The sequence below is a fragment of the Priceomyces carsonii genome (genome assembly GCF_900007245.1).
Source record: "Priceomyces carsonii strain CBS4050 genome assembly, scaffold: Debaryomyces_carsonii_scaffold_1, whole genome shotgun sequence".
NCBI lineage: Eukaryota > Fungi > Ascomycota > Pichiomycetes > Serinales > Debaryomycetaceae > Priceomyces > Priceomyces carsonii.
In genome coordinates, this window is record NW_026946674.1 from 348,559 (window position 1) to 373,899 (window position 25,341).

A 25,341-nucleotide genomic window follows, 5' to 3' on the forward strand; every position below is an offset into this window, starting at 1 on the left:
TACTTCCTTCTTTAAATAATTAGATATAACTGGTTAGCTTATGTGACAATTGATAAATATAAAGTAACTAAACTGACATTGATGTCGCCACCGACAGAAGTCAGAGATGCGGTCACATACACGACTGATATCATAGTAAATACTAATATAAGCGAAGCTCCCAATATCTTCAAGACATGGCATGGACAGGACTGACTATATAACTACATGCTTTCCTTCACTTTACAGACAGTATGGCAAGCTTTTGCTATCTTTGAAAACGTGAGTAATAAAGTAAAAAGTGTGAAATAGAATTTGGCTTGATACTGCTCATAGCGAGCGTCGGAAGCAAAGGTTAAAGCCACGTCTCTTTCAATAGGCTATTGATCAAAAGCTTTACGTGATGAGGTAATAGGATTTCCTTAAGACTTTTTTTTAGTTTCGTAGATTGCAACACACATTGACATATATACTCGCGATCTCCCTGGAGTTTCCAAATGCAGATCAAACATTTAGTACAAAAATATAGCCAAAAAGGTTTTAAGGACTAGAACTCTTATTAAACTGAGTTTGGAGATCTAAGTACCATTCCAATGAGCGAGGAAAGACAGAAACTAAAAGAAAAACAGTTTCTGTCTTTAAATCGAAGTTGGAAAAGGAAAATAGGTAATGGTCCAACACCCATCAATAATCTTATTTCAAGTAATGAGAAGTCAGCCAATAAACAAGCATCGCCAAAAGTTGTTAAAGAGCATAGGTTTTCACCAGATGAGGCGATAAAAACCTCTGAGAAATTAAGAGCTCAGATTACTACTGAATTAGATTCAACCCCTACAAAAAGAAGCGGCAGATACAAATTTACCAGAGAAAAACCTCAAAAAAGTATAGATGACATCTTTCTGTTTCCACAGGAAGACAGCAAAGTATCAACTCATATGCTGACACTAAGAATCATTTCCCTCGATTATAATGGAGAAACAAAGAGAGCCCAAAACAGATTTGAGCTTCTGATCTCCCTGGAAGGTAATCGAATTACATTTAAGAATTCGGAGACAATCATAGACGATTTGGAAATCAAGAGAGATGAAAATTTCGATATAATGTATTTTGGATTTCATTCTATTTTGATACTATTAAGCTGCGAAACTGAATATGTGTTCATTAGGTATCTAGATGATGATCGAGACATATGGGATCAGTTAAAAAAGAATAAATGGAATGTTAAGAATGTCAGACTTTCAAGCGAAGAATTGTTGACAAAGAAGAATGAAATACTAAAGAAGAGAGCTAAAAGTGGTCAAGAGCAGACTAAAGAGCAGACAAATGAAAATAGCTCTGAGAAAAGTGCAAAAAGAGGAGTAATCAACGCGATTACACCTGAAGAAATGTATGAAGGAAGACAAACTAGATCGCAAAGTAAGGAGGCAGGCATTAATTGTGCTCATCCGATTTCAGTTGAAGAGTCCAAAGAAACTCCTCCCGGTTTTGAACCTCCATTAAAGCATTTGTTTGCGCACAACAGAGTGTTCACTGTTACATACTCTGATTTTAAGACCCTTTTCAACACGGACTGGATTAACGATACAATCATAGATTTTTTCATAAAATTTGAGGTCGAAGAAGCCATATATAAGAAGAATTTGTTTAAAGAAAATGAAATTTATGCATTTAACTCATTTTTTTTCACAAAGTTGATGGAAACACAAGACAACCAAGATGTCCCTAGTCATTATCAAAATGTTAAAAAGTGGCTTAATAAAATAGAAATTATGAAATATTCCTCTGTTATCATTCCTATTAATGAAAACGCTCACTGGTATTGTTGCATCATAAGGGGACTACCTGAACTATTAAAAGCAGTTAAAGTTGAAGCTCAAAAGTCTATTCATGTCGAAGCAGAGCAACTGCTCAAAGATTCTGAAATAAATAAGCTGGAACCAAGTGATAATAGCTTTGAGGGAAACGCTGAAACTGAAACGTTGGACGCTGAAAAGTCGGGCATGAAGACCTTAACGAGGATTGCTCGTGCAGAGATCTTTATTTTCGATTCACTTGGCCAAAGGCATACGAATATTCATTATCCGCTAAAAGATTTTCTCATTGATTATTGTAAAGACAAGTACTCTATAGAAATTAAAAGGGACAGGTTAAGAATACAAAATGCAAAGGTTCCAAGACAAAACAACTTCAATGACTGTGGAATTCATGTTATTTATAATGTTAAGAAATGGTTAAGTAATACCAGGGAGTGTGAAAAGTTGTGGAGAAAGTTTCAGCTGAAGCAACGTTCCCGATCATTTTTTTTGGCTGAAGAGAGAAATAAAATGAGAAAAGAGCTTATAAATATATTGCTTGACCTTCACAAAACCCAAGTAGAGTCAGCTGAAAGTGCCCCACAGAACATTAACGAAAATGAGTCAGACGATGAGGTGGAAGTCATTGAATTTGATCCTCTTCAAGAGAAATACGAAATACCCACAAAAGATCTCATATCATCGGAACCTGCATTAAATCTTTGTTCATCTTCTGAACCAGGGCGACGCGAAGAATGTAAGAGAACACTAGACCCTAAAGCCTCATCTTCTTATTCACTGAATCATGCTACTAGCTTAAAAAATGATTCATTGCTGGAGATAATTGATGAATCAAGGCTACAACCAGAAGTTCGAGATTTGCTAGACAAAGTCTTTCCTAAGAAGAACGGCAAACTTGAAAATTCTCAAAAAAGCCTTGCATTGCAGTTGGTTGAAGAAGCCGAAAAACTTAAAGAAAAGAAGGAAAATAATAGGATTAATGAGCTTATCAGTGCGTATCAAGGCAAATTCAACTCTCTAGCACTTAATTCGCATAGCATCAGACCAAGACATCAAACTTTTAGAATTCTATATGACAAAGGGGTTACGAGTGCAGTTGATATAAGTGATTCCGAAGAAGTAAACCAGGACTTAAGTCAATTACAGTTGTCAGATGGAAGTACCTCCCATACACTGTCACTAGTTTTATACGATCGCTTTATCAATAGCAGCCTGGATTCTCCTAAGGTTGCAAAGCTGCCAAAGAGCTCGAGCAATTCTCTTGAAGACAATATCAAGGCATCCAATTTACCCTTATTGGTTTCCAATTCTTCAAAGAGACGCAAGGTGGGATAATAATTAGCATATGTGACATGTAGGCACAAATAGAAGTTTATAATGCGCACAAAATTGAAATATACTAATGTATGTATCATTAAAAACGACAGCACTGAAAAGCAGAATTACAGACGACGAAATGTCAAATCCACCTCCATTACCTCCTAGGGCCGAAGATGAAATCCCTATAGATACTGGCTCAGATACTGTTAAAGAATCTTCGAATTCAGAGATGGGAAAAAACGTACAGGGAAGTCAAGCTAATAGTTCGAATACATCTGGGTCACCGAGCTTATCCGTAAACTTAGATGATGGTTTGTCTGCAATATCTATGATACAGCAACAAGAGCTATATAATTCACCTTGGATGAATGAGTGCTTCGATGCGTTTACTTTTGATAACCTATGGAATGATAATATTATTAATGAATTAAGAGCTACCGAAAACAAATATTTCGACGAAGATAAGTTTTGGTATGATCTCATCACCAATTCTATAAACCGATTGCTTGTAGAAAAGAGAGCAGGAGAGATTGAGAAACATATATCCAATGGCATTCCTCTAGAACTTAGACCGTTGTTGTACATGAAAATTATGCAATTGAAAAACAAGTTAACTAAAGAAAGCTATAACTCAATGTTGAAAAGGGCTACTGCTTTTGAAATACAAGAGGAAGAAAAGAACAAAGCGCCTGTTAATCCTTTCAAAAGTGGAAGATCTAATGACATATTTAAGATATATGATTACTATGCGAGGGTCCTTATATCGGCTAATGGCTCAAGTGTTATTTCAGGCGAGGACTCTTCTGTCCCTTTAGAGACAACTGTTATTATTTCGAACTTGATTAAGGTGCTCTCAGAATCATCTATCGCTCAAAACGAAAAAATACTCTCTTTAGCTTTGAAGTTTCACAAATTTCTCTCGAGCTTATCTAAGGGTGAATTATATTACAAAGTTAGCAGATCTTTGGAAGACAAGCTTCCTGATTTGTTTCTTCATTTGACCAAACAGGGTATAGATCTAAGAATAATTTACCATAAAGCTTTGAGCGACGTTTTACTGAGAGATGAAAGTGACATTTCGGTAAAGTTTTTAGATTTCATTATCTTTGAAGGATTCAACTTTATCATAAGATATATCGTCTATTTGTTTAATGAAAGGAAGGAATCGTTACTGTCGTTAAGTGGGAATTCTTTGTTCCAGTACTTTGTTTCTGACGATTTTTTGAAGATAGCCATCCAATTTGACTCTATAATGGAATTTGAACCCAATTTAATTAAGTATGAAAACGAATATCATCTCATTCATGTTAACTCATTGAACAATAACAACAATGAATTGATCAATCTTAAAGAAGTCAGCGAGGCGCTTCATTCTAAAATTAAAGACTTAAATCATCAGATTGAAAATTTGAATACTACTCATGAAGAGATCTTGGGGCAGAGTAAAGATATTTCTGTCAAGCTTGGTACTGCTTTGAAAGAGAAGGAGTCTTTAAATATCTTGAAAAAAGAACTTCAAGAGAAATATGAAGCTCTAACAATGAAAGAAAATCTAAAAAATACAATTAAGGCGAACAAGGAGTTTTCAGATAGAAACTCTGAGCTAGAGAGTCAGATATCTGAACTCAAGAAGAAGGTGCAAGATAAAAGGATTCAGTTGGCTAAGTACTCTTGAATGATTATATGATAGTTCGAATATAGTTTCCTGTATATTATGATAAACGACCTAATCTAGACGTATAGTTCACTGTAGCTAATAAATAGCTGATTTTTGTCATATTGAACATCGTTTAATAGACTTGACAATGACTTCAGAAAATAATAGCGGCTCAAATAGAGATATAGGAATTGTTGGAGCGGGGCTTGTTGGATGCTTGACAGCTTTGGCATTCGCAAGTAAAGGTTATTCAGTGACATTATTCGAATTGAGGCCCGACCCAAAAACAGAGAAAGAATCCAAAGGGTTGAGGTCTATTAATTTGGCAGTAAGTAGTAGAGGAATAAGGGCGTTAGAGTATGTTGACAAGGCAATGGCGAAAAGAGTATTAGAGAATATAATTCCGATGTATGGAAGAATGATACACGATAAAAGAGGAAGACAAGAATCTCAAAAATACGGATTATTTGGAGAAAGTATAAATTCGATTGATCGATCTTTCTTAAATGACTCACTTTTGGATGAATTGAAGAATGCTAATGTTGAAGTGAATTTCAATCACAAGTTAATAAGACTCCAAAACCTATCTAATAAGCCTTCTATGATCTTTATAAATTTGGAGCTGTCAGATGATGAAAAAATGAAAACCTTTGAATTTGATTATGTTATTGGCACGGATGGAGCGCATTCACAGTTTAGGTATCAACTTCAGAAATCAATGAGAATGAATTATTCTCAAGAGTACATCGATATGCAATATTTGGAACTTTACATTCCTCCAAACAAAGACACGCAGTCTAAAAATAAATTTTCAATTGATCCAAATCATCTTCACATTTGGCCTCGTCATGAATTTATGTTGATTGCTTTACCAAATAAGGATGGCTCGTTTACCTCGACTTTTTTCTCTCCTTGGGCAGTCATAGAATCCTTTAAATCTTCAGATGAATTTGTTCTGTTCTTTTGCGAGCAGTTTCCTGACGCTACGGAGCTCATTGGAGAGCAAAACTTAAAAAGAGCCTTTGAAAACCATCCAAGAGGCTCACTAATGCAAGTTAGTGCATTTCCTTATCATAATCCATCTGGAAGAGCAATGATTTTGGGTGATGCTGCCCATCTGATGGTTCCATTTTACGGCCAAGGAATGAACTGTGGGTTTGAAGACGTCAGGATCTTAATGGAATTATTAGAAATGAATGGTGGGGATATCTCTGAATCATTCAAGCAATATTCTTCGGTAAGGAGGGAGGATTTACGAGCAATTTGCAAGCTCGCTATGGACAATTACTATGAAATGTCTACAAAGGTCACTAGTTCAAGGTATTTGATTAGAAAAGGCATAGACTATTACTTGGGAAAATACGCTAGAAACACATTTCTTCAGTGGATACCCTTGTATTCGATGATTTCATTTAGAGACGACATCTCGTATTCTGAAGCGATCGCAATTGAAAAGAGACAAGAAAATATTCTTAATTTGTTTCGCAATGGTACATTGGGGTTTATGGCTATTTATTTTATTGCTAAGGGCCTTCAATACTGGGACAAATTAAGGAGGAACTAAGATCTTTTATATTATTATTATGTAACTAATCGTAATGTACGTTCAATTTCGGTGTTTATTTCATGTTCTTGAATCGGGCCACCAAGATTCCTCTTCTTGTGGGGTGTAGGTGTCGCATATAGTTCTCCAATATATACCCACAAGTCATGGGGGACAGACCAGGAAGATTAACACAATCTCCTTAGTGCGCTCAAGTTTGTCGCAGAGCCCTATTACTTCTTCTGCTCTGGCTGAATTCTGCCTATGTCCGTGGGGAGTCTTTGGTTATCACTCATCCCCACTATGGTATTTCTTTAAGTGCTCAATGTTGATTACCCGATGTTTCTTTGTCGTACTTGGAAGATGTACTGCGTATTCATTCTAGTTAATCTGATTTACCACGCTGAACGGGCCAAAATCCAATATAATAACGCCCATGCACCAAAGAAGATGAACAAAACAATAGCCAAGACTTTTTTGACTACTCTCTTCTCTCCATGGGATCATACTTGTCGCTCATTTTGTTAGATAATGAAAACAATTGATATAATTATGGTCAGCCTTGAAAGGTATTCAATCAAAACTCCGGTAGTGCTTTGATCAAAATAAAACACACCAGAAAATTTTTTTTTGAGTCCTAAAAGTTGGAGAAGTACTTTGCCATCAAGTAAAGATCGTACTTAATCTATGGTTAGGGGGAAATTGTAATTGAATTGAGTTCCAACTTTAAATCATAAACTTCATTTGGGAACTTGTACTATAATGCGCTCTGTTGTTATAAGGAGCTCAAAGTTAGCTGCTTCAAGAGGAAGTGTTAAATTTCAACCATTTCGATTTTTTCATATATCCCCATCTTATTTCAACCAGAAACCACAGTCTCCATTAAAAGTCTTTTTTGACACTTTTAAAGCAGAGGTAAAAAAATCGGGTGAGCTAAAGGAAAATATTAAAGCATTACAGGATGAGACAGGTAGAGTTGCAGATTCTGATGCATTTAAAAAGGCGAAAGAAGCATATGATCGTGCTCAGAAAGGAAGCTCTGCCGCTGGTAAAGTTGTAAAGAAAACAGCGGGAGCGGTTGGCTCAGCAGCGGCGAAAGCCTGGGACTCTCCTGTTGGTGTGGGCGTTCGTACAACGGTGAAAGCGGGTGCCGATGCTGCGGACAAAGCATTTGATCCTGTGAGAAAGACACAGGTGTATAAGGATGTGTCAGATGTTATTGATGATGGGTCCTCAACGTCATATGGTGGGTTTTTGACCAAGGAGGAAAGACTAAGATTAAGGCAAAAGGAGTTGGCTGAAAAGATGAGAAAGGGGAAAGCATTTAAACCAGTGAAAGAGAACGAAAATGCGGGTTACGAATTAGTAGCTACTGACAGTGAGCCTACCGGTCCATCAATTGGCGAGAAGTGGGAAAGTTTCAAGGTGAGATCTCCTTTAGGACGCGCAATCGTATATTTAAGAGAGAAATGGGAGGACTCTGAGAATGGACTTATTGCTCTCATAAGAACGATATTCGAAAAAGTTACAGGATTTTTTGCAGAAACAGAACAAGCTAAAGTTATTAAGCAATTTAGAATGATGGATCCTTCTTTCCGTCTTACGGATTTCAATAAGACACTCACTAATTACATCGTTCCCGAATTATTAGATGCCTACATCAAGAACGATCAAAAGGTCTTGAAAGAATGGCTTAGCGAAGCTCCTTTCAATGTCTGGCAGGCGAACAATAAGCAATTTGTTCAGCAGGGATTGTTTTCGGATGGAAGAATTCTCGACATTAGGGGAGTAGACGTTGTGACTTGCAAAAACCTACAACCAAACGATATCCCTGTTATTGTTGTGAGCTGCCGTGCACAGGAGATTCATTTATATAGAAAGGCACAAACGGGAGAGATTGCAGCAGGTACTGAAGACCATATCCAATTAAGTACATATGCAATGGTTTTAACCAGAGTTCCCGAGGAGATAGATAACAAAATAACGGAAGGATGGAAGGTCCTTGAATTCGCTCGTGGTGGATCGAGGCCCTTCCATTGATATGGCCCTCTAAAACTGCTTATTATAACAAAAATTGTACATACTTTACTTACATAGTATAACTTAAATACAGACTAACGAATGATTTTGTGTAATATGCCTGATTAACCACACGTCGATTTATTTATTGAATTCGAGTATCATTCATTAGAAAAAAAAAAGAGAAATATTCATCAAGAACTTTTTGGAACTCTAAGGCAATGTCTGATACTTTAGCGACAAAAGATGAGGCCGCAAAGGTGTTTAATCGATTAAGACAGGATCCTGTCAATCAAGTTTGCTTTGATTGTGCCAATAAAAATCCGACTTGGACATCCATTCCTTTCGGAATCATGTTGTGTTTAGAATGCTCCGCAGTACATAGAAACCTTGGAGTTCATATCTCTTTTGTGAAGTCATCGAATTTAGACTCATGGCAAAGGATTCAACTAAGGCATTTCAAGTTCGGAGGTAATAGAACTGCTAAGGAGTTTTTTTTAAAGCATGGGGGATCTCAATATATCAAAAATGATGTTGATGCACATACTAAATATACATCGCCGGTTGCGACGAAGTACAAGGAAAAATTAAAACATAGGGCTCAACAAGATGCCTTGAAACATCCGGACGAAGTCACCTTAGATGATATTAATGATGATAATTCGTTAGGAGGGTCCAGCTCGAATGCATCAACTGATGACTTCTTTTCGAACTGGACAAAGCCAATAAACTCAACACCGTCTCCCCTATCTTCAAAAAATGCAACACCTAGTGCATCTGCCGAGGATTTAACGTTAAAGAAACCCGTCCGTTCTGCTATAACCTCGTCTAGGTTGAAGAATAACAACGCGACAGCAAAGAAGTCGATATTATCATCAAAAGGCAATGGCCCTAAAAATTCCAGGTTAGCGGCCAAGCGCATAAATAAAGTAGATTCTGAACAAATTGATTTTGATGAAATAGAAAAGAAAGCGAAGTTGGAAGCGGAAGAAGCAAAGAAACTAGGCTATAATCCCAACACAGAAATAGAAGAAGAGACAAAGATCGCAAAGCCGATGGAACGTCTTAGTTTGTCTTCTTCAAAAGAAGAAATTAAATTGGCAAAACCAATTAAAGAGACACCACAGCAATTCCAGAGATTAGGGTTTGGAATGACTCAAGGAGCAAATGTTACATCCGCTCCGTCAAAGAAATACCAAGACGTGAAATATACCGGTGAAGTGACAGATAAGTTTGGAACTCAAAAGGGTATCTCATCAGACGAATTTTTTGGCAGAGGACCCCGTTTTGATGAGCAGGCGAAGGAGGAAGCGAAGACTAAGCTACAAGCCTTCAATGGTGCTAATTCGATTTCTTCTTCATCTTATTTTGGTGAAGATGAAGAAGCAAAACAGCATGGACGTCTGAACTCAGGCAGTTTCAGAGACCTCGAGTCATCTGCCCGGGATTTTGCTTCGAAGTTCTCGGGTAATGCCAACCAAGACTTGGATGTCTTAAAAGATGCCTTGGAGGATGGAGCGAACAAATTAGGCTCCTACTTGAGAGATTTTTTGAGATAAATATCTGGTACAGTAACTATCATTTAAAAAGTGCAGGAAACCTTTCCAAACTAGGTAGACTTTTATAGTTAATATTACATCTTAGTTGTGATTATGCGCAAATCAAAAAATAAACCGGAAGTACCGTGCTCTATATGGTTAGCAGTTGATGACGTAGCTGCACGGCTAATGCTTTGGGTTAGTCTTCAGAAAGCTGTTGAAATGTTCAATCGTGTGGTTTTATTTTCGTTACTTAATAGTTGAACAAATGAACACTTCGAACTTTACTTATTCGTGATTACCCAACCTATCGCATGAATGAAAACCCTAGCAGTGAATATGTATCCTCAAGTCACGTGGATATCGGTTAAATGGACTTTACCTCATAAAGAATATTTGAAAACCGGAACATGCAGATGATACCCGGGAGCGACGATCACGCCCCATTATCACCCCACGTAAAGTGAAACAATATATCTTTTAATTGTCATGTTTGCACTTTCCTTGAAACTAAGCTCTCAAAAAATATATAGTAGATATTAAGATTAGTAACAGATCGTTTTATCAATTCTTTATTTTTTCTATTCAAGTTCAGTTGCCAGCAGTTGCTAGCAAGAACGTGAAGGCGCTTTAGCCGCTTTTAGTCCAGCCCTCCAGATTAAATTCACTGGTCAGCGCGCAGTAATGCAATTGCGGTCGAGAAACTTCGGCAAGGATTCTGGATTTCAAGCTGTGATTGGCACTGGCTAGACTTTGCTACCCGAACACAAATTGCAAATGCTCTAATGTTAGATCATGCGCTTGGTTTCCAATAGCTCTCGGATGCTTACTCAGCTCTGCTTCTTGTACTGCTCTGAAGGACACATAGAAAGTATCATAATTGATACCTCTTAATTTAAGTTTAAATAACTACTCCATTCGAACTTTTGATATATTTCTTGACGGAACCCCACTTGTCGGTGTTTTGTACATACTTAAAAGATGAATATCAAAGGCGGAAAAATAGTAATGCAGAAAACTACCCCTCCCTCTGGAAGCGAAGACAGGAAGCACTTTCTTGTTATTGGGATGCTCAAGGCAAGGATTCGAGCTCTTGAAACTTTGCCCAGGATGTTGCTTTTCAGTTGATTATATATAACTGAATCTAGCGGTAAGCATGCGTCTTTCTGCCTTCTTCGAGACTTTGCTCGGACTACCTGTTGTCGCATAAATTGTGGCCGGAATTACCGCTTCATGTTTTTTTTCTCCTTTAGCAACCCAAACCTGGGGAAAGGTATAAATAAGGAAGAAAATGATGATCAATAAACCATAAAAAGCCATAAATTCGCGTGGCTATAAATTCACTGAGTCTGCCATTAGTTTTAAGATATCTCAAAATTTTAAAACTAAATATTTAAAGAACAGCTGGGTACAACTTAAAATAGTACAGTAGCAGACATGTCGGACCAACAAAAGATAGAGGCTGGTCAAGATGTCGGTTTGTTTGAAAGGACTAGTTCTTCTTCGAGCGCTGGAGAGAAGTATCAGAATAACTCTGACTTAGAATCTAATATTTCTCGAGAGAGAGAAGAAGGTGAAAGAGACAACATATTGTCACAGTATACGGAGAAACAAGTTATGCAAATGGGGAGAAACTATGCAACTAAGCATGACTTGGATCCTGAGTTATTTGCTAGAGCTGCTGCGTTAGCTAGGAGCCCGAACGCCTTCAACTCAATGGAGTTCTTAACAGATAAGGAAAAAGAAGGCTTACATAAAGAAGTGACGAACAAATGGCATGTTCCACCCAAGCTATTCTTGGTTATCGCTTTAGGATCCTTGGCTGCTGCAGTGCAAGGAATGGATGAGTCGGTGATTAACGGTGCAACTTTGTTTTATCCCACGGCATTTGGCGTTGACAAGTTGGCTGAACCCGATTTAATCGAAGGTCTAGTCAATAGTGCACCTTATTTGTGTGCGTCATGTATAGCATGTTGGTTGACTGACTTCTTCAACAAACATTTGGGTCGTAAGTATACAGTGTTTTGGACTTGTTTAATCTCAGCAGTTACATGTATCTGGCAAGGGTTTGTTAATAATTGGTGGCATTTATTTATTGCTAGATTCTTCTTAGGGTTCGGTATAGGTATAAAATCTGCAACTGTACCAGCTTATGCTGCAGAATGTACCCCAAAGAATATTAGAGGAGCTTTGGTTATGTTGTGGCAATTTTTTACTGCCGTCGGTATCATGTTTGGATATGTTGCTTGCTTGGCTTTTTACTATGTCCCAAAGAAGAGTTTTGGAACTGGACTTAATTGGAGATTGATGTTGGGATCTGCTTGCATTCCAGCCATCATTGTTTTGGTGCAGGTCCCTTTTGTCCCTGAATCACCAAGATGGTTGATGGGTAAGGGTAGACACAAAGAGAGCTTTGAGTCTTTGAGCAGTTTACGATTAGAAAGGATTGCGGCTGCAAGAGACTGTTTCTATCAGTACGTTTTATTGCAAGAAGAAGGTTCTTATGATATGTCATTCTTGAGAAAAATTATAGAGATGTTTAAAGTAAGAAGGAACAGAAATGGTGCCCTTGGTGCTTGGATTGTGATGTTTATGCAGCAATTCTGTGGTATAAATGTTATCGCATACTATTCAAGTTCTATATTGATTGATGGTGGATTTTCGACACCTTCAGCATTACTTGGATCCTGGGGTTTCGGTATGATTAATTTCATATTCGCTATTCCAGCATTTTTAACAATTGACAGATTTGGAAGGAGGAATTTGCTATTGATTACGTTTCCTTTAATGGCTGCGTTTTTATTAATGACTATGGGAGGCTTCTTCATTAGCACGAACGCTAAGAGTGCTAGGATAGGAGTTATCATCACGGGTATATACTTGTTCGCATGTGTGTATTCTTCCGGAGAGGGCCCCGTGCCTTTCACTTATTCTGCTGAGGCCTTTCCTTTGTATATCAGAGATATCGGAATGAGTTTCGCTACTGCTACTTGTTGGTTTTTTAATTTTATTTTAGCTTTCACATGGCCAAAGCTTAAGACCGCATTTAAAACGAAAGGTGCCTTCGGATGGTATGCAGCATGGAATATAGTGGGATTTTTCTTAGTCTTATGGTTCTTGCCGGAGACCAAAGGGTTGACATTAGAGGAATTAGACGAGGTTTTTGCGATTAGCACAATGGATCATGCAAAATGGCAGACTCGCAATTTATTCAACAACATTAAAAAATACGTCTTGCGTAGGGAAGTTGAGCCTCTACCACCATTATATGGTCACCAGAGATTGGCAGTTACCCATCCCGAGTGGAATGATAAGACTGAAACTTCTCACGTTGAGTAGACTGTAAGAAAAGAGAAAATTTCATTATCCATTCATTTCTTCTTATTTAGAAACATAAACTTATTGTACTTAATACATAGCTCTTAATCTTTAGGATACATGAAAATAATTTGTCTTCTTATTCATTGCTTATAAAAGTACTACTTTATTGGGCGCCCGAACCTTGAAATCTTATCGAACAATATGTCTAATTCTTGCTATGTTGCTTATGAAGTGCACATTATTAATATACATATATGATTGTCGGTGCACAGAACTACTGTGCGATGGGACATTTTCTTAAATATTCAGCTTTATTTTTCAATATTCTAACAGACTTGAAGAATATTTCTTCTGGTGACATTGCGCCTGTGGATTCAACGTTGAAAATAAAATGGTCTCTCTTTCTAGCAAGCTTTACCTTTCCATCAAACTCAGGGTGCCTCAAGACCTCCCTTGAAACAGTGTCTCTTCTTGGATCCTTGACAAACGCATTACCATTATCATCTATTCCGATAACACCAGAAGGAAAGCATTCTTTAAGTTTGAGCGCGGAGGCACCACTGATTTTCTGAGATAAACTAATGACAGGCATCAACCTATATGAAGCTGTAGCGACTGGAGAGAACTTTGCATGATCACTTCCAACCCCAAGAATGCAATGTGCTCTTAATGAAATTTCTTGACCGGGCCTCAATTTTGCAATCAAGATATTTGGATCAGTTGGAACAACAGGCGAGTCTTTGAAAAGTTCCTGCTGTCTTCCTTGGGGCTCGAATTTCAAGTCTCTAGCATAAATGTGAGCATTGCGATACAAATCCTTTGGATCAGTTGATTTTTTTGGAGGGTGGGGATTTTTCGAACAAGTCACATCTAAAGTCAAAACAATTGTGTTTTCATCAGTAAATTTATCTTTTTCATCTTGTGAGCTATCGACCCATGTCAATAAATCTGGATCGACTTTCAACGGTATTAAACCAATTCTATGAGCTAAAACTTCATCCTGAATGACACTAGTATTGTTAAAGATATAAACTGTTTCCGCGGCTACTGATGGGACCTCAGATATCATAATTCGGCGAAATGCATTTGCGATTGAGGTATCTATATGAATAAGATCAAAATTCGCCGTTCTTTCAGTTATGTACGATATATCGATCTCCAATTTGTCCTTAAACTTCTCAATATCCCATGCATAATCTGTACTACCAGCGTAACCTGGGAAGTCAGTCGAGGAGGTATTTGTAACCCGATTGTACTCTATCCCAACTAGGTTATCACTCATCTTTTCAATGTTTTCACAAATAAATGATTACAAAGTATCGGGCATCGAATGGTGATATTTTTTTTTTCCCTAGCTCTCTTCTAGTAATAACGTGCACGTGACTACTATAATGACAAGTCCTATAGCAGACACCACTTAATAAAGACCCGTACCGTTAACTCTCCGTGGCATCATGGTTTATACTTCTCGATGAGTCAACAAATGGATTAGAAGATAATTGATTATAATCAAGCCTTTCACCATAATTCCAAACTTTTTTAATATCACCAAGCAAATCCATCGTGACTAAATTTACGTCTCCACTATATCCATCTTCCTGTAGTATTATTTTATCGGTTTCATATCCATACGAGCTAGTGTCTGGGGATTTGAGAAGCTCAGGCATATCTACCACGCACATAACGTTATGATAGAGTAGTTGAGCCAAAAGTATCGCGACGTTAATTACGACTAGAAGAAAAAATGACGGCAGTTCTCCTATAAACTGGACAGAAAGCCCGCCATGTAACGTATCTCTACCTCCAGAGTAGGATCCTCTGCGTAATATGTGAATTGCAAAACATATGGCGTTAATTATGAATATCAGAATAAGTAAATGTCTCGTCATCGCCCTCTTTCTTTCTTCTGTTAGCAAGCCGGCCGTAATAAATGGATTTGACAAACAGTATTGATTAAAAAACCGTAGTATTAGAAGTACAGAAGAGTTGTCCTTAAGATATGCAATAACAATCAATAAGTATCCGAGGACTTTAATTAAATGCTTGAGATCATCAAAGAAGAGCTTCTTGCGTGTATAAATTATAGATCGGTTATTCTTAGTAGTTTCTTCCACAGACGGATACCTCTGACTCTCAAACTGCTGCAATTGGTCTTCTATACTAAAAGCTGGAGCCATCTTATACCTAAGATACTCCGTAACTAGATGATACAGTCTGATATATATAACGATAAAAGCCTAGTTTAAAGAGAGATCACGTGATTATATATTAGAATGGAGTAAATCTATTAAAGAATTTCGAGTGACTCGATCAAGTCGTCGCCCAACAACTTTATTTGACTCATTATGGCGTCTTTGTTGATTATTACATCATCATCACCACCTGATGTAAAAGGCTTAACATTTATTCCCAATGTTGGTTTTAATTTCTTTTCCGAAGAAGATGTCGGAACAAACACACCAGTAACAACATTGGATGAGTCCTTGGCTAAACTAGAAAACTTCTTTGTAGAAAACAAGATCAAATTCCCAAATTTTCTATTAAGATCATTGACGTATCCTTGAACAAGGTCATACGTCGTTGATATATCGCCAGGAAAAGAACTAAGAACCCCTATCAAGTTTTTGAAACTATTAGCAGGTAAAATTCCCGAAGAGGCAACTAAATCGCTACCTTTGGTGGTTATAACAAAATCATAGTCTTTCAATGCTGGGGTAAATACCAAATCTATTGTTGACTCATTAAATCCTTTCTCGCCGATTAAATGCATTGCCAGTCGTGCCAAAGCGGTTAATCTTGTAGCTATGGGCAAAGATAAGTCATTTGACCATAAAATACCAGAAGGGTCATCTTTAGAGCCAACGAATAGCTGAGTCTTTATCCCGCTTGGATCGTTTTTGCGTATTTTTTCAAAATTCAGTTCGATCACCCTATGGGCCTGGATTGTCAACCTATCACTAAGCTTATCAGAAAGAACTTCTTCAAATTCCTCATTTCGTCTAGCTAAATCCAAAATCAATGGCTCTTCCTTCCAATTCCATCGCGAAAGAAAATTCAATATTTGCAAAAATCCATTCTCAGGAGAGTGAGGAGTTGAGTATGGAGCAGGGTCCACAAATGGTTTAAGGGCAATTAGCTCCACAAGCTCGTCAGAAAAATGATGAAGTAACAATTGAGAGTCGAGCCACTGCTTGAAAATTCTAACGCAAGGAGAGAAAAAAGCAAAATGATGAGCTAATAAACTCACTGTTCTTGTGTGTTTTATGGAACCAATATAAGTACGGTAAAATCTCAAATAAATCTCTTGCGCTAAGGCTCTCTGCTTCTGTGCATTATCAATCGCTCTTAAGTATAAAATTTCATCTCTTTCAGTCAATACTCTGATCTTGAACCCAAATCCTTCCGGAGTTAAAACGTTGAGCGCAGTTGCTTTTTCATTGAATGGAATCGATTCATCTTTTGTGAGAAATGGTCTGTAAACTGTATCCTTGAGAAGAAAATGGGCAATCTTTAACAAGAATGCAGACTTGATATCTTCCAAGGCAGTCAATTCGTCTGGCCATTTACTTGATATTTCAAATTGTAATACAGCATCATTCCAGAAGTCTGGATTAGAGGATGCGAAAGGAACAGGTTGCAACAAGGAGGAGTATCGCATAGAAACCGAAACTGGTAAAAGTGATTTGACTTTTAGCGGTAACTCTAAAGAACTTATTATCTTTGATAAATTTTCAAAGGAGCCTTTCAAGGTCACAAAACTATTTAATGACGTGACATGACTTAAAGCAGCAGGCAATAATGGAGTTGGTAGTCTATTTCTCAAGATAGATGAATTCGTCAGCAAGTACAGCGAAGAATTAGGGCATAAATGAAGATCTAGTACATATTTCACAATAGATATTATAATGGGCTCATTATCTTTTACAGTCCATACAACACAATGCTGTATCGAACCATCCTTAAATCTCCTCAAAGACGCCATATTGCCCCAGAAAATTTTGAATTTCGTTCCAAGTTCTTCATTGTCATTAGCAGGTCCCTTCGTGACTAATTTTTCGCACTCTTCGGGATTCAACTGTAACCCAATTGTAAATTTATGTCGACTATCATAAGGCTTCCTTTTGGAAAGAGGAAAATTTCCTTTGTTTTTTATATTCTTGATAGATATTAATGAAACCCGATGCGCTAGAGCACTATGCAATATCAGATATAGTTTGTGCTTGAAGAAATTCTCAAACGTAATGAAGGAAATTTTTTCGAGCGGTCCAAATCCCTCATACATTTCCTCAGGTGCTTCTATGTCTAAGACCATATCAAACTTCATTTGGTCTTGATCGGATTTTTGAAGCAATATAGGGTCAAATCTATCTTTAACGACGTCATTTAATAGCATGAGTGTTTCTGCCGCTTGCTTCTGTAACAGCTGATACGATGAACTCGTCATTTTCCAGAGTACATTTAATCGAATATTCCGATCAAATACCGTTGGAACATTAAAATCAGTATCAGCATGATATTTCGAAGTAGGGGCCCCTTCTATCTTACTAGAGAATGAAAGGTAGCCGGAGCGTAGATCCATTGTTGCCAAATATTTTATTGTCCCTTTAAATAATTGATATGAGGAAAAGCCATGTAATAATATCTTATTTCCACTTATACCTCCTCCATTCAATAATGCTGCCATAATAACACTGAATTCAAAATGGCCAAACCCACCAGAGTTAAACAGGGAACCAAATCCTCTGTGTTGGGACCAGAGTTTTCCTAATATACAAGCATCTTTGAAAAATTCTGTCGACTTTTTTGCAGCATAAAGATACTTGAGATAATGATCATAAGATGACAGAGAGAGTATAGATGAGTTGTAAATAGGTGTTGGAGGAAGATTGGAAGACTCATGCTGGACTCGAATACAATTCCTATCTGGCAATAACTTCTTTGAGTCGAAAAATCCGCAAGGAAACCCGACAAGAAGCTTAATCGAAAATCTTGTCTTGGAGAAGCACAAGTCTTCTGGATTAGAAGTTTCGATACTTTCTAACCGTATCACAGGACACAAAACATCATCATTCAAGAATTCATACGTCATTTTGACAGGTAAATGGTTTTTCTTTGTCAATGAAATAAGGTTCTCGACCAAATAGGCAACGTAGAAAGCTCGCTTGTAGAGAGCCCTATAGTTAAGATAATCCTTAGGTTGAAGTAAAGTTCTCGGCATTGTTAAAGCGAGATCAATAGACATTCCTTCCTTCAGAAACGTTCCAGTCTTCAACCCAAAAGATCCCACAAGAGAAATGTCTTCAGGTGGTAAATAAGAAAAAGAATAATTGAGTTTTGAAGGTTTGGGGTCTGGAAATGGAATGACGACCTTCTTTGAATTGAAGTGGTGCTCTGCCTGTGACAAAGTCAAGTTTTCCAAAGGAGGGATTTTGGATATGATTCCATGCAATGCCCGCAAAGCTTGCTCAGCCCTTGCGACATAGTGATCTTTAAATTTTAACTCTTTGATAAGCTCATCGATCTGAAGTTTGAAAATATTAGACTTGAATAATTCTGCAGTTTCTCTAGCGACTTGAATGTCATGTGCGGAGAGTTGAGCTTTTTGCTTCTTTGCTTTAGGTTCTTTTTCTTCAAATTCCTCAGCTTCATCTTCTTCATTATCCAGAAAGCCATCAAATATTTCTTCTTCTTCAGGTTCTTCTCCATCTTCAACTTTTTCAACTTTTGAATCTTTCTCTTTTAGCGAATCGTCTTCATATGCCTTTGAGTGCAAAATTTTCCCATTCTGTTTTCTCTTCACCATATTATAGAGATTTTTCAAACGAATAAGCACGATATAAGTAAGAAACCTCACTCTTCAGCACCGTTACTTCTGCTCAACTTCTTTCATAGATTTCTGCTCAAAGTGCGATAATCACACGACCTTAGCGATGCTTCATCGAGTACTGCACACTTGCTCAATATACGTCGTAGCTGTAGTGGAGACTATAGCTCACAGTTCTTTTCAATAAACTTCAACTTCAACTCCTTTCTTTTCTTTTCTTTTAAATGTTATATTCAGAGCAATTAGGTATCCCAGGCACGGATTCAAAAAGATGGAGATTACATGTTGACGAACTCGGAGGGGAAACATGGCACTACTTGGATCTAACTGATGCGGAACGAGAGCCACAGACTAATTTTGTGAAGTATTTGTTGGAAACAGACGACTTCCCTAGGCCAAAAGCTGAAGTTTTGAAAACGCCAAAAGACTCTCTTAACAAAGGAGCAGAGTTTCTTGAACTTTTGCAGGATGATTCAGGGATTTTTCCTTGCCAGTATAAAGGCCCGATGTTTATGACGATTGGATATGTCATTGCAAACTACTTTACTAAGAATGTAATTAGCGAGCCCTATAGAAACGAGATGATAAGATATATTGTGAATACTGCGCATCCTGTTGATGGGGGATGGGGGTTGCATTCAGTAGATAAATCGACATGCTTCGGAACCACAATGAATTATATTGCATTGAGATTATTGGGTCTTGACGCAGACCATGAAGTATGCATTAAAGCACGAAAGCAGTTACACAGATTAGGTGGAGCGTTAGGAAATCCACACTGGGGGAAAGTATGGCTCTCAATTTTAAACTTGTATGAGTGGGAGGGCGTCAATCCAGCACCACCTGAGATGTGGTTACTTCCTTATCTGTTTCCCATACATCCAGGAAAATGGTGGGTTCATACAAGGGCCATATATCTACCTGTGGGATACTTGTCGGCTAATAGAGTAAAATGCCCTTTGGATCCTCTTTTGAAGAGTATTAGAAATGAAATTTATTTGGAAAAGCAGCTTCCATATGAAAGCATCATCTTTGGAGAAAATAGAAACAATGTATGTGGGGTTGATTTATATTATCCTCATACCAAAATAATGGATGCATTAAATTGGGTTATTGTAAAATACGAAAAGTATTTACGGCCAAAATGGTTATTGAAGTACACAAATAAGCAAGTTTACGATTTAATTGGTAAGGAATTTTATAACACCGATTACTTGTGCATTGCACCCGTGAATTTTGCATTCAACATGATCGTAGCATATTTGGAAGAAGGCTCTAAATCTGAGACTTGGAAAAAACTAACTAACAGAATGAACGATATTTTATTTCATGGCCCTCAAGGAATGACTGTAATGGGTACAAATGGTGTCCAAGTTTGGGATGCTGCCTTTATGGTGCAATATTTCCTTGTAGCTGGCCTCGGTGAAGACAAGAAGTTTCAAAGTATGATCAGAAAGGCTTTTAAGTTTTTGGTAAGATCTCAATTTGACAGTGAATGTGAGCCTGGTAGCTTTAGAGATAAGAGAAAAGGTGGCTGGCCATTTAGTACTAAGCCACAAGGGTACACTGTTAGCGATTGTACAGCTGAAGCTATGAAAGCTATAATTATGGTTAGGAACCACCCATTATATGCGGACCTTCGTGAAGAAATAACTGACCAGCGATTATATGAAGCGGTAGATGTTTTGCTTACATTACAGAATACTAAGAGCTTTGAGTTTGGATCATTCTCAACATATGAAGTAATTAGGGCTAGTCCATTGCTTGAAAAATTAAATCCGGCAGAAGTTTTTAACAACATAATGGTCGAATATCCTTATGTTGAGTGCACGGACTCCTCAGTGTTAGGTTTGACATATTTTTCCAAATATTATCCGAATTATCGCTCCGATGAAATAAATTTCGCCATTGAAAATGCAATAAAATATATAATGAAGGCTCAAAACAAAATCGACGGGTCATGGTATGGGTCATGGGGTATATGCTTTACCTATGCTTCAATGTTTGCACTTGAGGCTCTTTGCTCTGTTGGATTAGTATATTCGAATTCTGATAATGCTAGAAAAGGCTGCGATTTTCTTATTTCTAAGCAGCTTCCCGACGGCGGATGGTCGGAATCTATGAAGTCTTGTGAAACTGGCACTTACGTTAATGCTCACAAATCCTTAGTTGTACAATCGGCGTGGGCAATAATTGGTTTACTATTAGCTGAATACCCTGATAAGGAATCTATATCGAAGGGCATTCAATTTTTAAGGTCTAGGCAATTGCCTACTGGTGAGTGGAAATTTGAAGAAGTCGAAGGAGTATTCAATCATAGCTGTGCAATTGAGTATCCATCTTATAAGTTTCTATTCCCCTTAAAGGCCATTGGTCTATATATCAACAGATATGGCAACCTGTAACTTGGCGGGATCCAAAACTTAGTTGACAGTAAAATGTGTCATGGATCCAATTTTAAATTTAAAACGGTATTAAAGAAGTAACTGCTCCAGAATCCGTCTAGTCAATACTAGAACTAAGACTTATCATTCATCTTACTGTATATTTATATATATATAGATATCAGATCGAACTAAGTTCTAGGCTCTAATAACAATGTTCCTAAGGGGATGTCAGAATGACCTTTACCCAACGCAAATACTGAATTTCCTCTTACAATTGTTTCCATGACTCTCCCTTTAAATTCCATACCATCATAGGCTGTTAACTTATTCTTAAAAAAAGTTTTGTAGTTTTGTACAACGTAATTTACGTCTGGATTAAATAATAAGAGATCGGCATCATACCCAACGTCTATTTTACCTTTTCTATGCTCTAACCCCACTTGCTTGGCTGTATTAAGTGAACACCACTTACTTATCTCCTGCAATGTCACAGGAGGATCAAGTTTGGTTCCTTCGGTGTATAAAATTGGCAATCCAAACCCAACAGATGAGATACCCCCCCAAGCAGAGAAGAAATCACCTTTGTCCAAACCTTTAAGTTCTGGAGTGCAAGGTGAATGGTCTGAAACAACAGTGGTTATAATGTTATTTCTTAAGGCTCTCCATAAGAGCTTCCTGTTATCGTCTGTTCTAATAGGGGGACAACATTTAAAATGAGTTGAACAACTTGAAATTTTCTCTGCGCTTAACGATAAATAGTGAAAACACGTCTCAGCTGTGATTGGCAAGTTTCTAGACTTTGCAGCTCTTATGAGAGGAATAGCCTCATGTGTTGCTAGATGAACTATGTGCAATGGTACCGTGGGTATTTTTGTTGAGCAATGTATGATTTCTGCAATTGCTGTTGTCTCAAAATTATCTGGTCTTGACGCCAAGAAGGTAGCATAAGACGTTGCATCGACATTTGCCAACGTAGAATCTTCTTGCTGAGCTAAAAGTAAAGGAGTATCAAATGAGCTGTCATCCTTATATAGTTGATCTTCACGCATTGCTTCCACAAATGGAGACAGATCATACTTTCTGTGAGCTATTCTAGCATACTTACCAAATCTCGGTTCCGATGCTGCTAAAATTGGAGACTTTGCTAATGCTTTAGCTTGTTCATCGCTTAAAACATTATGATCGATAGATCCTGCATGGTTATGAGGCAATCTGCAATGTTCATGTTCATCATCATGGCCACACTTCGAAGAGTTCAATAAGTCCACAACGGGCTTTGGGGCTCTATTAATGAAGGATGCCGACATCCCTAAGCTAAATTCATCAAGATCAGTACTCAAGGCTTTAAGCTTATCATCAGTATGAGTCTTTGCAGTGCTCAAGGAATCTCTAGCCACTGAAGCCAGTGATCGATCTTTAGTGGTTTGAGAGGAACTCTCATCCTTCAAGGTTCTAGTCGAGCTATCTTCATCTTCATCAGCTAGTGAAAAATTAGCTCGCTTTTCATTTACCACTAGTTTAGGACTGGTATTTGCACTTTCTTTTACAGTGAGTGCCGGCCCTTCATTCATATTGGGTTGCATCTCAGCGTGAAACATGAGTAATGTGGATAAATTCTCAACTTCTTTCATAGCTTGCAATATGTAATTCCCATCGATTGCTGGAAACTCTTCAACTCCACTGTCAATCAAAAATCCTTTAAAACCCCTAACACCCATAGAGATTAAAGGTTTCAACGACTCCAAGTTATCAGGAACCAAACCTCCCCAAAACCCAACGTCAACCCAAGTTTGACCTTTCGCAGCACAAATTTTAAGGTTAAAGTTGGCAACAGTGGTTGTAGGCGGTATGGCGTTCAATGGCATGTCAATAACCGTAGTGACACCACCCGAAGCTGCTGCTTGAGTTCCAGTTGCAAAACCTTCCCATTCAGTTCTTCCAGGCTCGTTTAAGTGTACATGCGCATCGACAATCCCAGGCATAATTACTAAAGGTGTAACATTTCGGTAATCTTTTGGCAATACATTATAAAGCCTCAAGAGTGGATCACTTTTTTGCAATACTTTTCTTTCGATTTGTAATATTTTCCCAGATTCGATAGAGAATATCAAAGTTGCAGGAATGATTTCATCACCAATCAACACTCTTGTGGAAGACAAAGCTCTAGACATAGTCACTTCTAGATTCGTCTAACAAATGATCTAGCTATAGCACTGATTACTCTTGGGTAGTTTGACTAAAAGTTTTTGAATTCTTCCTCCTCTTACCAGTTAATATCTATAATACTCCTCAACTTCCGGAGAACCTGATGTGGAGAATATTATTACAGAACCACTTTTTAACCGCAGATTCAAATGAGCAGCAGACGCTACTGATAAGAATAGTTTTTTTTTCAGTCTCGGGCATCTCCTGCGGAACCGGCTAACCGCTTAATCGTTTTAGTTAGCAGCCTGTGCTAGTCTTTCTCAGGTGACATATACTATGTGCAGGTCCATCGGAATTAACCGGGCCATAATAGGACTATAATTTTATTTGTGAATCGAATCGATCTACCACAGAAAGTGCTTTCTACATAAAGCTAAAATATTCAAAAATTGTTTGCATAGTTTTATTATATCATATGTATACGTAAATAAAATTAATAGGTTATCAACTGCTTTCCCTTCTTGGAGTTCTGAACACCTTCTACATATATCTCACTCAAGGATTTAGACCCGTCAGAACTAAAATGACTCTCATGGGACGGAGCATCTTGAAGTTTTCCGGACTCGTACCAATCTACAATTTGATTCAAAGTCTTAAGCTTTAAGTCAAGGTCATTCTTAAGAAGCTCAGTGACCCAAAAACCTGACGAAGTGATGTTTTTGAATATATGTAACGAGGTTGGGATGATAACTGGTTGCATGGACATACCACCATATGTCAACATGAGTCCATTTTTGTCTAACTTTCTTGCAACTCCAGTAGCATTCTTTCCACCTACACAATTCAAGGCCAATTTTATTGCTCCACCAGTTTCTTTGACCCATGATTTGATAGTTGAGCCAAATTCTTTTGAGTTATTATCCTCTTCAGTAATAACTCTAGTTGCCCCCTTTTCCTTTATCATTTCTTCAATTAATTCATCGACATTTGGCCTATCCCTTATGACAGAAATAGAATTGAAACCCAATAATTTACCCATTTGTGTAGCAAAAGTTCCTACGGCAGAATTTCCACCGTTTTGAATAAACCAATCCTTACCAGGAGTCAATCTAACAAAATGGGTAAGCATCAAGTATGCAGTGGGTGGGTTCACTGATATAGTTGCACCTTGATTAACAGTCAAACCTGGACCTTTGCCCGAAGCCTTCGATTGCTCTGGGTTTGGGAGTCTAATAAAATTACGCTCACTACCTAAGGCATGAGTCCTCCAGGTACCGAAGTTTACTGCTGCCGGAACTACCCAGTCTCCTACCTCAAACTTGCTGACACCCTGTCCAACCTTTAATACTTCAAACAATCCTTCATTACCGCAAACAGCAGATGGTTCTGCTGTACCCAATTCCGTTGTCTTCTCTGGCTTGGATGGATAAACTCCTTGGATCTGATTAATATCTGATGGATTCACAGGGGAACCGAGGGTTTTGACAATTACAGCATCATCAGCGAGATTTATATCATCGATTTCGTATTTATGAGTTTTTAAAACATCTTTTGGCTCTCCATGTTGAGAATATACAACTGCTTGAGCCGTAATCATTGTCCTAAATTGGGATAATGAAGTGAAATTTTTCGAATTGAGTCTAGTCAAACTTCTTGGAAACATCATGGTAAAAAATTTCTAATTTAAGGATGGATTTTCTTAATGATTGTGGAGAAAATTAGAAGTTTATCGGTCAGCTTATATTCTCAAACAATCGCAGCTCGAAATTCAGGAAACCGAACTTATTGCTCTAC

At 37.7% G+C, this 25,341-nt stretch overlaps 12 protein-coding genes across 12 annotated transcripts; 7 read left to right on the forward strand and 5 right to left on the reverse strand.

Moving 5' to 3' along the window:
* Window positions 1-572: 572 nt before the first annotated feature.
* On the forward strand, window positions 573-3,128 carry ULP3 (SUMO protease; the record flags this gene model as incomplete). Its single annotated transcript, XM_062951754.1, has 1 exon — window positions 573-3,128. The coding sequence occupies one exon, from the start codon at window positions 573-575 to the stop codon at window positions 3,126-3,128; it is 2,556 nt and encodes an 851-aa protein (XP_062807043.1).
* A 121-nt stretch (window positions 3,129-3,249) lies between these two features.
* On the forward strand, window positions 3,250-4,788 carry PRCAT00000193001 (uncharacterized protein; the record flags this gene model as incomplete). The annotated part of the gene is made up of 1 exon (XM_062951765.1): window positions 3,250-4,788. The coding sequence occupies one exon, from the start codon at window positions 3,250-3,252 to the stop codon at window positions 4,786-4,788; it is 1,539 nt and encodes a 512-aa protein (XP_062807044.1).
* Window positions 4,789-4,918: 130 nt separating this feature from the next.
* BNA4 (kynurenine 3-monooxygenase) lies at window positions 4,919-6,334 on the forward strand (the record flags this gene model as incomplete). The annotated part of the gene is made up of 1 exon (XM_062951776.1): window positions 4,919-6,334. One exon carries the CDS (start codon window positions 4,919-4,921, stop codon window positions 6,332-6,334), a length of 1,416 nt encoding a protein of 471 aa, XP_062807045.1.
* A 741-nt stretch (window positions 6,335-7,075) lies between these two features.
* TIM44 (protein translocase subunit) lies at window positions 7,076-8,353 on the forward strand (the record flags this gene model as incomplete). Its single annotated transcript, XM_062951788.1, has 1 exon — window positions 7,076-8,353. One exon carries the CDS (start codon window positions 7,076-7,078, stop codon window positions 8,351-8,353), a length of 1,278 nt encoding a protein of 425 aa, XP_062807046.1.
* A 200-nt stretch (window positions 8,354-8,553) lies between these two features.
* On the forward strand, window positions 8,554-9,891 carry GLO3 (ADP-ribosylation factor GTPase-activating protein; the record flags this gene model as incomplete). The annotated part of the gene is made up of 1 exon (XM_062951799.1): window positions 8,554-9,891. One exon carries the CDS (start codon window positions 8,554-8,556, stop codon window positions 9,889-9,891), a length of 1,338 nt encoding a protein of 445 aa, XP_062807047.1.
* A 1,416-nt stretch (window positions 9,892-11,307) lies between these two features.
* HGT19 (Hgt19p) lies at window positions 11,308-13,209 on the forward strand (the record flags this gene model as incomplete). Its single annotated transcript, XM_062951810.1, has 1 exon — window positions 11,308-13,209. One exon carries the CDS (start codon window positions 11,308-11,310, stop codon window positions 13,207-13,209), a length of 1,902 nt encoding a protein of 633 aa, XP_062807048.1.
* Window positions 13,210-13,465: 256 nt separating this feature from the next.
* On the reverse strand, window positions 13,466-14,473 carry RPC40 (DNA-directed RNA polymerase core subunit; the record flags this gene model as incomplete). The annotated part of the gene is made up of 1 exon (XM_062951821.1): window positions 13,466-14,473. The coding sequence occupies one exon, from the start codon at window positions 14,471-14,473 to the stop codon at window positions 13,466-13,468; it is 1,008 nt and encodes a 335-aa protein (XP_062807049.1).
* Window positions 14,474-14,627: 154 nt separating this feature from the next.
* On the reverse strand, window positions 14,628-15,368 carry PRCAT00000199001 (uncharacterized protein; the record flags this gene model as incomplete). Its single annotated transcript, XM_062951832.1, has 1 exon — window positions 14,628-15,368. The coding sequence occupies one exon, from the start codon at window positions 15,366-15,368 to the stop codon at window positions 14,628-14,630; it is 741 nt and encodes a 246-aa protein (XP_062807050.1).
* Window positions 15,369-15,478: 110 nt separating this feature from the next.
* On the reverse strand, window positions 15,479-18,994 carry UTP22 (rRNA-processing protein; the record flags this gene model as incomplete). Its single annotated transcript, XM_062951843.1, has 1 exon — window positions 15,479-18,994. One exon carries the CDS (start codon window positions 18,992-18,994, stop codon window positions 15,479-15,481), a length of 3,516 nt encoding a protein of 1,171 aa, XP_062807051.1.
* Window positions 18,995-19,239: 245 nt separating this feature from the next.
* ERG7 (lanosterol synthase) lies at window positions 19,240-21,420 on the forward strand (the record flags this gene model as incomplete). The annotated part of the gene is made up of 1 exon (XM_062951854.1): window positions 19,240-21,420. The coding sequence occupies one exon, from the start codon at window positions 19,240-19,242 to the stop codon at window positions 21,418-21,420; it is 2,181 nt and encodes a 726-aa protein (XP_062807052.1).
* A 170-nt stretch (window positions 21,421-21,590) lies between these two features.
* DAL1 (allantoinase) lies at window positions 21,591-23,573 on the reverse strand (the record flags this gene model as incomplete). Its single annotated transcript, XM_062951865.1, has 1 exon — window positions 21,591-23,573. One exon carries the CDS (start codon window positions 23,571-23,573, stop codon window positions 21,591-21,593), a length of 1,983 nt encoding a protein of 660 aa, XP_062807053.1.
* Window positions 23,574-24,040: 467 nt separating this feature from the next.
* Window positions 24,041-25,213, reverse strand: ETR1 (Etr1p; the record flags this gene model as incomplete). The annotated part of the gene is made up of 1 exon (XM_062951876.1): window positions 24,041-25,213. One exon carries the CDS (start codon window positions 25,211-25,213, stop codon window positions 24,041-24,043), a length of 1,173 nt encoding a protein of 390 aa, XP_062807054.1.
* Window positions 25,214-25,341: the final 128 nt, after the last annotated feature.